Source organism: Nyctibius grandis, chromosome 12 (genome assembly GCF_013368605.1).
Source record: "Nyctibius grandis isolate bNycGra1 chromosome 12, bNycGra1.pri, whole genome shotgun sequence".
Classification (NCBI taxonomy): domain Eukaryota; kingdom Metazoa; phylum Chordata; class Aves; order Nyctibiiformes; family Nyctibiidae; genus Nyctibius; species Nyctibius grandis.
Window position 1 is genome coordinate 21,656,243 of NC_090669.1, and position 12,707 is coordinate 21,668,949.

The 12,707-nt window shown below is 49.2% G+C and overlaps 1 protein-coding gene across 7 annotated transcripts in view; it reads left to right on the plus strand.

The window, feature by feature from the left end:
- The window catches only part of ZC3H18 (zinc finger CCCH-type containing 18), a 52,942-nt gene that overhangs the window by 27,574 nt on the left and 12,661 nt on the right, over nucleotides 1–12,707 (plus strand). For all 7 annotated transcript variants that reach the window (XM_068411474.1, XM_068411471.1, XM_068411469.1 and 4 more), the window contains 3 exons: nucleotides 8,507–8,707; nucleotides 9,740–9,865; nucleotides 11,450–11,551. In XM_068411474.1, the coding sequence (XP_068267575.1) occupies nucleotides 8,507–8,707; nucleotides 9,740–9,865; nucleotides 11,450–11,551 (429 nt within the window). The remainder of the gene's footprint in view (nucleotides 1–8,506; nucleotides 8,708–9,739; nucleotides 9,866–11,449; nucleotides 11,552–12,707) is intronic.

The window sequence follows — 12,707 nt, forward strand, 5'->3', positions numbered from 1 at the left end:
AGCACATTAAGCAACACAGTGTCGTGGGACCTGTTAGTGATTGTATTTCCAAAGCGCTGAGGGACGTTGAGGAGCTGGACCACTGGTGAGGGCAGCAGGCTCGGGATCGCTGCCCCGTTGGCTGGGGTGGCACTATGTGGTTGTCCACCAAGTGGGGAGGAAGAAGAGGAAGCAATCCCATGCTGCAGGTCCATGAGATGGGCATTGGTTTCTTTCCCACCTGGGTTTCCTCTGCGAGGGATGCTGTGGGCCCTGGTGAGAAGCAGCATGGCAAAATGAACCTTCGAGTGAGAAATTTCCAGTTCTTGAGGAAGTTTGTCCTCAAATCTGACCTAAAAGCTATTTCTATGCAGACAGGTTTGGTCTGGACCCCAAAATCTGTGGGATGCCAGTGCCGAGTGGGGTGAGAAGGAGGCGGCTGTTGTCCTCAGAGATGTCCCAGAGTCCGGACAGGAGGTGACAGCAGCTCCAAAGCTGCCAGGAAGGAGCAGTGTCCGGTGAACCGTCCTGTGATGATCACACACGCAGCAGTTTTTTGGAAGGAAGTTTTCTTCAGCTGGGCTAGAGATTATTGATGGAGTGCACTTATGCAGCCATTAAAAAATTAAAAATAACACCTGCAAGTAGGGACACTGTAAAATTGAAAGCAATGTCAGAAAGGGCAGCTATTCTGTTGCAAATCATAAATCCTTTGTGAAACCCTTCCAGCAAGGAGCCTTGTGCTTCTTTCCACCTTCTCTTGAGGTGGCAGCAGCCCTCAATTATGAGTTGCTGTATAATGCTGCGGACCCTGGGACAAAAGGTTACATGTTCCCTCGGCAGAGCTCACCCTTGCTTTAATTTTTCAAGCTGATTCAAGTTGTCTTTGTAATAGGTCATCGTTCATCTCTGGGGAGAGCACGTTAATGAACAGGATAACCTGGAGTCTAAAATCAATGAATGCAGGTTACCCAGGGCTTGCAAGTTAGAAAGTGTTGGAATGAGGATGATTAGATAAAGGAGTGGCAAAAGTAAGGGAATGCAAATGGAGTGATTCATGATGGTGTGTGTGTGTGATCACAAACCGACTGAACTCGTTTTTCAGAAGAATCTGTAATTCTGAGTGTTCCTGGGTCATTGTCATCTTTCCCAACAGCTTCTGGTCCCTATTTTTTGCGTGTGAGGGCTCTGTACGAAAGCAGCTGCTGCTCAGATAGAGCTAGGTGGTTTGGTGGGCTTAGTGATAGCATCTCATCCTGTTGTATAAAGATGGTGCAGGAGGCTGGTGGATTTTGTCCTCTTTTAGTTTTCCCTGTGGAAATGTTGGCTCTTTCTTAAAAGAAATCCTTCTTTTGTTCCTGTTTGTCCTGCCACAGGAGGAAGAGCAGGCAGGATAGGCAGCTGTGTGCCTTTCCTGGTAAAGCATTGGTAAGACCCTGGAGGGCTCTGAATTAGTCTTAACATCCATGAGAAGTTACTGAGGGGGAAAAGCAGCCTCTGTCAGGAGGTGTAGATTTACTCTCTAGATGTCTGCACCTTCCCTGGGCAGCTTCTTGGAGTGCAGTGAGTAAAGAGAAGCAAATGGCCCCAGGCTGTTGGGTCCCCGAGGCTGTTGGGTCCCCGAGGCTGTTGGGTCCCCGAGGCTGTTGGGTCCCCGAGGCTGTTGGGTCCCCGAGGCTGTTGGGTCCCCGAGGCTGTTGGGTGCCCCAGGCTGTTGGGTGCCCCAGGCTGTTGGGTGCCCCAGGCTGTTGGGTGCCCCAGGCTGTTGGGTGCCCCAGGCTGTTGGGTGCCCCAGGCTGTTGGGTGCCCCAGGCTGTTGGGTCCCTGAGGCTGTTGGGTCCCCGAGGCTGTTGGGTGCCCCAGGCTGGAGCGAGATTTATTGACTCCAGCTTGAGCCAGACCTCTGTTCCTCCTGCACACAGCAGGTCTCTATGCTGCATGCAGTGCTACTTGGTGTAAAGCTGCCCAGAAGAGGATTTCCCTTCTCCCCAGGTACAAAACATGCCCCTACTGCTATGCAGTTCTTCGGACTCATAGTCGAGTGCCCTGTATGGTAACACCATGGTGATAAACATAATAACTTGTTTACATCCCCATTTTTTGTGGTGCAGCTTCCAGCTGGAGCAATGGAACCTGGTTAGACGGCTTTGCTTTCATTTTTACTCCCAGTTCATTTGGGAAGTTAGAGATAATAAAATCTCTCCGCGAACCAAATCAGCAAAACTTCTCAAAGTTCTCCACAAAGCATTTCTGTTGAGTGGAGCTTTCGTTAGTCTTCATGGTTCTTGATGTTCTGCCTCCGCTTCCACAGTAAAAGGAGACGGTTTCGTAACCGTAAATCAAGATGAAGAAGGGCAGCGAGTGACTCAGATGTGGATCTCAGGGAATGTGTTTTTCTTTGGCATTTCAGAGTCGGGATTGCTGGAGAGATCTCCCACACTGGGTTTTATTAAAACATTGCAAAGACCAGGGCAGAATCGCTGCACACAGGTCCCTCTCATTCAGAGGAGGCTCTCAAGGCATCAAATGCTCAGCCCTTAGGGTAGATCCCATCTCAGATATGTTTATCTACCTGCTGTGATGATTTCATACTGTAGGTTCAGATTATATCTCCACTATTTAATTTCAAAGCCTCTCCCCATCAGGCTTTGAAGAAATATTTTTTTAAGCTACTGATAACTCTGCTTTAGATGGAAACGTCTTGAGAAAAGCATATCCTTTGCTAATATTTCACCAAGATCAACTAGCACCGGCTCCAAGGTTCAGCATTTCCCATCGTAGCCGCTCGTAGGTGGCTTTGGGGAGTTGTTGACCCTCTCCAGCCACACAAGTGACTTTATTGTGCCGAGATGGGAAGCATCTTTTTCTTTTCAGCAAGGGTTATTAGACATTGGAATGGGCTGCCCAGGGAGGTGGTGGAGTCACCATCTCTGGAGGGGTTTAAGAGAAGACTGGCCATGGCACTTAGTGCCCTGGTCTAGTTGCCATGGTGGTGTGAGGGCAATGGTTGGACTCGATGATCCCAGAGGGCTCTTCCAACCTTGTTGATTCTGTGATTCTGTGATCTTCCAGTGTGCATGCACACTGCTGGAGTTTATTTTGCAGCAATTGCGGGTCCCTTCACAACTGTCTCTGCACATGGCTCCGGTCGTTCCTCGAGTCCGCTTCGTCTGGAAAATTCCACTGACACCGAAGGAAAACTCGCGCCAGGGCTGGTGACGCAACGCTTGCTTTCCTGCAAGAAACGAGAAGGCTTTTAAATCATCAGTGGACTTTCCTCTTTCAGAAAATTGAGCTGTAACTGCCGGCCAAAACAGTAGCCCTGGAGCCGGGCTGACGTCACCGGTGACCACGGGCGATAAGGTTTGCGTTACCTGTGGGAGCCGTGTCCCACGGGGAGGGGGAAGGAAGGAAGCACTTTCCTCAGCAAACTTATTTTCCCCTCTAAGATTAGAAATGCTTCGGCGTCATTTGCATAATACATGAGGAGGAAAACTTGAACCGTGCGGCTCCTCTTTCCCTTCCTCCAAATTCCTCTCGAATTGGGTGACGTGCTTCAAGCCGGGTTTATTTGGGAGCCGGAGCGCGTGCGGTCGGGAGCTGGCTGACCTACGCTGTGGTTTGCCTTGCCAGCTGGAGCTGCCTTTGTTCCTCCTCTCGTTGCCAAAGCCACGTTCAGCTTCATTTCTCCGCTTGATTGCTGTAATTAAATTCCAGCCAACTATACATTAACGTCTTCGTTCTGGAAAATAAAGCATTTAGTTATTTTAAGGTTAAAATGGGCTTCGGAAATAGCGAAGCTCTGCAGACCTTGCTCGTGCCCTGGTGGTGCAGGATGCTGCTCCTCGGGGCCCTGGAAGGAAATTAAGCTGCTTTTGATCAGTCTTGTCAGTCTCTTTTACTCCCTCTGTAATTTTTTTGAACCTCTTGGCACAGGCCTACCTAATTAGGGAGTTAATTCTCAAAGATTTGCGATGTTTCCTAAAAATTGGAATTTGGTGAATAAGGAAACCAGGGTTCACACGTGTGCTTAGCAGCCTAGGAGTGTTTGCCAGCCAAAGTGCATTGGGTTTGCCTGCGGCGTGGACTGCACCGGCCTGGGGAGCTGTGCCGGGCTGAGAATCACAGAATCAATGAGGTTGGAAGAGCCCTCTGTGATCCTCGAGTCCAACCATTGGCCTGACACCACCATGGCAACTAGACCATGGCACTAAGTGCCATGTCCAGTCTTTTCTTAAACACCTCCAGAGATGGTGACTCCACCACCTCCAATGATGAACTCGTGTGAAGCGCTGTGAGCTGAGCTCATGGCTCAGCCACCCCGAAGCAGCCACGCTGCTTCTCTCCTTCCCTCCTCTGTTCACTGTGGGTCAGCTCCCACCGTTGTTCAAACCCTGCCCTGGGCTGGTTGGACTCACTGACCCAGCAGCAAACTACTATTTTTTTTCCCCTTTCCCTGTTGAATGAAGGAGCTGCGTTGGCCCATAGAGAGCTCCAACCAGCACAAGATGGGAAGGGAACATCACCCAGTGACAATGAAGAGAAAGCCTCCCCCTTCTCAGGGTCAAATACATCGCTCAACCCACCCCGCAGCGCCCATCCGGGAGCAGCTATCGTGTTCAGCGTAGATCTGGGCAACCTTCCTGCCTGATCTGGGCTGGGAGCCACGGGCTGGCTGCCTGCTGCCTCTTCTCAGCAGGCTCTGCTCTGCGAGCCTTACAGCTTCTTCCCCTTTCATCCCAGCAACGGCACGGTACCAGTGTGCAGGAGTAAATTTGATTGAAACTGTTTTGTGGGCTGCTGGCCTCTTCTTTCTTCTCAGCAAGGGTCTTTAGACACTGGAAGGGGCTGCCCAGGGAGGTGGTGGAGTCACCATCTCTGGAGGGGTTTAAGAAAAGCCTGGCCATGGCACTTAGTGCCCTGGTCTAGTTGCCATGGTGGTGTCAGGGCAATGGTTGGACTCGATGATCCCAGAGGGCTCTTCCAACCTGGTTGATTCTGTGATTCTGTAATAGCCTCTTTGGTGAAATTCGTGCGGGCTGTAATTGAGCTGTTAGTCTAAGGCAGACGGTGAGGAGCTTGGCAGTTGCTCCGGCTTATTTTCAATTCTGACTCCTGAATTCCACTGGAATAGACGAGCCAAGTGGCATCAGATACCAGTCCCTCATATTAAGTTGAACAAGTTTATTTGGTGATGCTACACGTTGGGCACGCAGGTAACTCTTGAGGAAAGACTTTGAAAATGTCCTGACACGAGCATCATCTTTCTTTCTTGGCTATAGTATGGTAACATATTTACTGCTGAGTCAAGAAGCCAAAGCATAGCCAGAAATGAGGCTTTCTATTGTGGTTTTCCTGGGGAAAAAACCTTTCCTCCAGAAAGTGATTTCATCGAGAGAGAATTGCATCAAACCAGGTAATAGGTGCAAGTAATGAGATTTGCTTTCATAGTCATCTTTGCTTCAAGCTCGCGCCCAAAGTGTGGAGTTCAGCGTAAGTTGTTCCCACGTGGGGTTGGAACTGAGGTCCAGCTCCCAGGATGTGCTGCTGTTGGACGTGAATGTGGGCAAGTTGGGGTTTTTTTGAGACAGAAATGGAGAAATAATTCTGTAGGTGACTTTTCTTCCTGAAAACTATTGCAGGAGAGAGTTGAGCCTGGAGAGGGGCAAGGTCATTCATTAGTTGTTGACTTTAACGTCTGTCACCTTGGACACTGCAGTGAAAAGCTTCTCAGCAGGCTTTATCCAGGTCTTGGGATGGATGCCACCTCTCTGCCTATCTGTGCCAGCAGAATATTCCCCCTGCATCTCCCAAAGCGTGCAGACTGTGGTCCCTCAGGAAGGGACATCAGAGCGGGACGTAGTCTAGCGTTACTCACGAGCATCCTCTCATGGTGTTCTCCTTCTCCTTCCTGCTGCTTGATGCAGGGTGTGTAGGCTGTTCCTGACCTTCATTTTCTTCCTGCTTTGCACTGAGTTGCTTTGAAGATACTCCAGAGGTCCCGATGGCTTCAAAAGGAGTTTGTGCTACATCTGCTGCAACGAGAACCCTGGCTACGACTACGTAGTGTTACCAGAGTATAAATAATAGGTCCACTCTATCTCAACCCCATATTCAGAGTCATGGTCTTCCTCCATGATTAGATACTCACAGAATCACAGAATCAACCAGGTTGGAAGAGCCCTCTGGGATCATCGAGTCCAACCGTTGCCCTGACACCACCCTGTCAACTAGACCAGGGCACTAAGTGCCATGGCCAGGCTTTTCTTAAACCCCTCCAGAGATGGTGACTCCACCACCTCCCTGGGCAGCCCCTTCCAATGGCTAATGACCCTTGCTGAGAAGAAATGCTTCCTAATGTCCAACCTGACCCTCCCCTGGCGCAGCTTGAGGCTGTGTCCTCTTGTCCTATCGCTGGTTGCCCGGGAGAAGAGGCGTATGGTAGAGCAGCGCTGGAAAGGGTGACGGTGCTGAAGATGCTGGTGAATAACGCTGAGCCATAACCCCGCTCGGGACTCTCTCATTAGGCAGTCAGCAATTTGGTGTGCTAATACGTAAGCGTCCACTTCTGAAGGTGGGATGAGATTTGTGGGAGAGGTGAACGTGAAAGAAGAGTTTCCCCTCCTGTAGAATTTTGTATATACCGAGACAGATGTGGGACAAGTTGTAAAATTGCTGTAGTTACATCAGCAAAGATAGGGAAGGAGTAGGACTCTGCACTGGATTTTTAAAGTCGGCGTATACAAGTTCTGGAGTCAGGGAAGAGGTGAGAGGCCGTAGGAGTTTTAACTGTGTTGAGACTGTGTTTTAATACTGCCAAGCAAGGAGGAGGTGAGACTTCGTAGTGACTAGTGAAGCCTTCAAAGGGCAGAACAGGCTGCTAACAAAGAGCTTTAATTACCCTGTTGCCTGTTGAAGAAGTGTTGTGGCAAGAAACACAGTCCGTAGAATTATTAGAAAACCTGGAGGTTGCTTTTTTATCTCAAAAGGTAGAGGAAGTTGGGTGGGGAGTGGTTGCTTCAGTCCTGTGACTAATGGGGTGGTACTGGCTGAGCCCAGCCGTGGAAGGTGCCTTTCCTCCCCCAAATTCTCAGAGCGAGAAGGTTCATTATTTTGAGAAAATGAAAAAATGCATCATTGTACTGGTTATTTGATGAGTGCAACAGACTTCATAAACCTTTAAGCAAGCACAAACTTTGCCTGAAACCTGAGGGAGAAGGTTATAAGCAGGTAATTGAACAGTCGTGTGCAGGTAAGAGTAAGGGCGAGGAAAAATCCCAAGTTAAATCACCCATAGATAAGAGAGGTAATAAAGTCTAGGCCTGAAGAAACTCATCCTGGAGTGCTTAAGGAACTGTCTGGTGCTGATGCTGAAAAGTTAGCCCTGGATTATTTTCAGAGGGTTGTAGAGGAGGAGGGAAGCCTGGAGAACCAAAGAGAAAGGGGAAACACAAGCAGAGCCCCTAAAAGGGAAGGGTGGAGACGGAGGGTGTCTAGCCTGACTCGTCACATCTTCATGGTTATCTGCAACAGGAAGAGCACAGGTTCGATGGTGTTTATAAGCAACTAGAGAATAATATGGTGATAAAAGAGCCATTACAGACTGCGTTATGCTCAGCTGATGAGGTAACCATCCTCTTCATAAGGGTAGGTCAATGTGTCTTGGCTGTGGTAAGGCTTGTGACGCAGTCCCACGTGGTGTTCTGATAAGGGCACTGCAGGAGAGTAATTCAGGCTGAATCTCTTCTCTTAGTGCCTGCTGGTTGTTTCCAGCAGTTTGCTGTGTCGAGAGGGCGTTTCAGGTGTCCTTATTCTAGCTCTGTTTAGTATTTTCACAGAATCACAGAATCAATGAGGTTGGAAGAGCCCTCTGGGATCATCGAGTCCAACCATTGCCCTGACACCACCATGGCAACTAGACCAGGGCACTAAGTGCCATGGCCAGTCTTTTCTTAAACCCCTCCAGAGATGGTGACTCCAGCACCTCCCTGGGCAGCCCCTTCCAATGGCTAATGACCCTTGCTGAGAAAAAATGCTTCCTAATGTCCAACCTGACCTTCCCCTGGCCAAGCTTGAGGCTGTGTCCTCTTGTCCTATCGCTGGTTGCCTGGGAGAAGAGGCCGACTCCCACTCCGCTACAACCTCCCTTCAGGTAGTTGTAGACTGCACTAAGGTCACCTCTGAGCACTGGGGGCTGCCTACCAGGTTTGGGTTGCACTAGCTACTTGGCATAGGTGTAGGAAGAACCAGGTTTCCCATTCCCTTCCCTCTTACCTGTGCTTGTGTCTGCTCCTTGGAGGCCAAAAGCCAAAGCTGGGATCAGCTGGCTTGGTCAATGTGACAAAGTAGTTCACAAAACTTGCAGGTGGTTTCATCACCCCAAAACGATGCTGAATATCCTGGAGTGGAGGTTAAGAGCCAGCACTGATATGAAGGATGAATTTCTGAGATCTTTTCTTGGCCCTGTGTTTCTATCAGCCTTCCCATATTAAAAAAGTCCCAGCTACTTAACTCCTTTGTTTTCCAGCCGTCAGCCTGAGCCACCAAAGAAGGAGAAGGAGGCAACCACAATTACCACCATTCAGTCGAAGAGAGCGGATGAATGGAAGGACCCTTGGCGCCGATCCAAGTCCCCCAAAAAGAAACTCGGTCTCTCCGTCTCTCCCAGCCGTGCACGCAGGCGCCGAAAAACCTCTGCTTCTTCAGCATCTGCTTCTGGCTCTTCGAGGTGAGTGAAGGTGACGAGCCTTGTTAGTGTGTCAGGGAATGCGGCGTGACTCTTTCTTGTCAGTGGAAGATGTTGAGATGTTTGGGAAAGCGGATCAAGGCTTGCTGCTCAGTAACAGCTATGGACATGGGCATGTAGGTAATGAGATGGAAGCTAAAGGGGGCACCTAACTGTGGATGCTGTGATGTGATCTGTTGAAGATCAAGAAAAGACAGGTCCTTGGAAAAGTCACTCTTCAGAGGAATTAGACTTGGAAGCAGTCTAGATGATTAGTAGCTCACCTAGATGAAAACTGACCTTAATAGGAGCAGAAAGAGCTGGAAGCTGTAAAAATTGGAGCCTCTTGAGTCCAGGAGGGCTGGAGGGATGAGGTGAGCCCACTCCAGGAAGAGCATGCTGATACTGTGGGGAAAAACTGGGGTTGTGGAGACCTGACAGAGCCTTAGAGGGCTGCGGTGGAGCACAGAAACCAGTGGGTGCGAGATAAAAAACACCCTTCAGAAAGAAGCGCCCTGAATCTAGGAGAGTTGAGGCATAAGCTGGATCCATTCTCTTTAAATGCTTGAACTTGAAGCTCCTGAAAAGAGGGGGGAGAAGTATCAGAGAGGAATGAGGAAAACACTGAATTGAAGATACGGATCTAAAGACCAAAGCCCTCCTGAAGCAGGTAGCTGTTCTTGCTGGGATCACTGCACCTGAGATTTTTCTGTTTTCTCCCGTGTGACCTGACTTGTCAGGGGTTTGTCTGGTGAAAAGGCATAAAGTTGTGTGGAAGGAGTGTGCAAAAAGGGGTGGGAAGTCTGGTAGCTGAAGGAGGGGAAGCCTATTTAAGGGTGCAAAGGAGGTAGCAACAACAGGATCCTCTCGAAAAGGTGGTACTGGAGGGGATGAAGACCGAGGAGAGGATATAGTCCTGACAGGCCACTGAAGAGAAGGCAGGTGCTTGAGAACTTGGGAGGAGTGTGTTGGAAACAAGACCTTGGTCTCAGAAGACTTCTTGAGAGGTGCTGAATTTTCATATTTTTCTTTCAGGTCCTCTTCTCGTTCATCCACCTATTCTGGTTCAGGTTCCTCGCGATCTCGCTCCAGATCATCATCTTACAGCTCTTACTCTAGTCGCTCTTCAAGACACAGCTCTTTCTCAGGCAGCAGGTCCAGGTAATGGCTCCTTGGATTTGAAAGTAATGGTAGACTGTTTTCCAAACACTTGCTAACAGCTACTTTTGATGCTACTTAAAAGCAAACAGTCAACTCTTGAAATAAAACATTCAAACCACTTCCCTGAGCGAGGGAAACGCGACAGACTGCAAGGCAGCCCTCTGGTTTGGTTGCTGGATGAAGCAGATCCGTCAGCCACCCCCTCCTCTCCCCAGTACTCGCACCCATGGGTGCTGTGCTGTTGTGGCGGGGCTGTTTCCCATGCCTGTGGTGGCTGAGCAGTTGTACGAGCCTGGCTGGGATTAACGTTGCCATCATTTGCATTTTGTGATTGGAAGAAGCTACTGGCATCTCTTCTCTGTTGCACTGGAATTTCTATTTAAAGAGGCAAATCACATTCTTTATTATTATAATCTCTAATAATATATTAAATATATTATAATATATTTCTTATTTTTATTCACATTAAAGCAGTCCATGCCGTCATGTCTTGTGATAGTCCTGACACTTCAAAGTAGCAATTCACTGTCCCATGCTGATTAAACAGACACATGTTTATTACTCTGCCACTTCCTTGCCCCTGCAGACAGTTTCCCAAGTCTGGAATATGCATAGTAGGAGAACTGGCTCCCTAGAGAGGCACCTCTGCAGAGCTGGAATCGTGCAGATACCCAGAGCGGATCACGCAGTTGATGGGAGCGTGCAGCGTCACTTTTGGAGGGGTGGTTTCTCCTAGGAGAGGCTCACGTGGGAGTTGATCTCAATGTGTACACATGACACGTTTCTGGGGAGCAGGCTGAGCTTCCCCAACCACCCCACTCCAGGCTCTGTTCCTTGCAGGACAGTGCCAGGCGTAGGTGATCAGCGTGCCTCTCTGAAGGTAGGAGGGTGAGGAACACCCAAGTGCCTAACTGTTCTTCAGAAAGCCCATCACCGGGGTATTTGGCTCTCTGAACTACAAGGCTGCAACACGGGTACTTCCAGTCTTGGCAGCGGGGTGAATCACTCGAATGCCAGCATCTGGTGTGCTGTGTGAGTGGCTTGCCTCTTTGGTCAGTCCTGATCTTAGGAAGCAGCTCTTGCCCTTTGATCTGTTGGCTTTGATACACTCCGCTTGATTTTCTCCTTGTGTTCCAGAAATCACAGGTACCCAGTTAGATGGATTTTTGATGTCTTTCTCCCAAGATTTATTTTTTTTTGCTGCTGTTTAAAGGGTTGTGGTCTGCACTAGGAGCTACATAAAGCAGGTTGAAACAAATCATGCTGAACTTGCAAGTCAAAATCCTACTTACTTTCCTGTAGACACAGGAGAGAATATGGAGAGTATGGAGAAAGCCTCAGGTGTTGGTGTGGAATACCTGAGAGTGCCTCTCTTGCAGCCAACCCTATTTTTTCCTCTCTTTTTCCCTACTTTTACCACTGATCTGATGATGGAAGTTAGTTTTGTTGAGCAGAGTCCAAATATAAAACCAGGATGAGCTCAGACGCACGGGGACGAGTTCCTGGAGTGGTGGCTCAATGCACTGAAAGCCAGGAACGCCTTCTGCCATCCCAGAGACTGAGTGATGTGTCCTTCCTTTCTAGATCACGGTCCTTCTCATCGTCACCCTCTCCTTCTCCAACACCGTCTCCACACAAGCCGCTCGCGAAGGCTAAAGGGGAGTTATTACCACCTGCTGGGAAAGGGTAAGGCTTCATCTCCATTTTGGTAACACGGTGCAAGAAGAGGCTCCAAAGGGTAGCCCAGTTCCTGAGTCAGACCCTTCTGACCTGGTTGATGGTTTAAGGAAGGAGTGGAAGATGCAAAATATGACCTGCATAGAAGAGTGCTTAGCTTTGCATGTTTAATTAAATGATGACACTTTCACTTATTACATCCAAGTTAAACTGTACAAGTATCCTTAAGTATTATATAGAGTCATTTAGGTTGGAAAAGACCCTTGAGATCATCGAGCCCAACTGTTAACCTAACATTGCCAAGTCCACCACTAAACCATGTCCCTAAGTGCCACGTGGAGGCCGCCGTCATGTAGACATGAGTGTTTTAAACACATGCATCACTTACTCTTTAAACATTCTGTGTTTGCAGATATGTTTATACAGGAGCTATAAGAAAGTTTATTCCTCTACTGCAGCTGTTGTTAATGCACAGCCTCAGAACAAAGAAATGGTTCAGCCTCGTCTACTTTTAATATTGGAGACAAGTTAAAACAGTACTATAGCTGCCAAGAAGGCCAGTGGCATCCTGGCCTCTCTTAGGACTAGTGTGGCCAGCCGGTGTGGGGAAGTGATGGTCCCTCTGTCCTCGGCACTGGTGAGGCCACACCTTGAATCCTGTGTTCAGTTCTGGGCCCCGCACTTCAAGGAAGATGTTGAGGTGTTGGAGCGAGTGCAGAGGAGGGTGACCACGCTGGTGAAGGGTCTGGAGGGTCTGACCTCTGAGGAATGGCTGAGGGAGCTGGGGGTGTTTAGCCTGGAGAAGAGGAGGCTCAGAGGTGACCTTAGTGCAGTCTACAACTACCTGAAGGGAGGTTGTAGCGCAGTGGGAGTCGGCCTCTTCTCCCAGGCAACCAGCACTAGGACAAGAGGACACAGCCTTAAGCTTGGCCAGAGGAGGTTCAGGTTGGCCATTAGGAAGCATTTCTTCTCAGCAAGGGTCATTAGCCATTGGAAGGGGCTGCCCAGGGAGGTGGTGGAGTCACCATCTCTGGAGGGGTTTAAGAAAAGCCTGGCCATGGCATTTAGTGCCCTGGTCTAGTTGCCACGGTGGTGTCAGGGCAATGGTTGGACTCGATGATCCCAGAGGGCTCTTCCAACCTGATGGATTCTGTGAAACTATTGG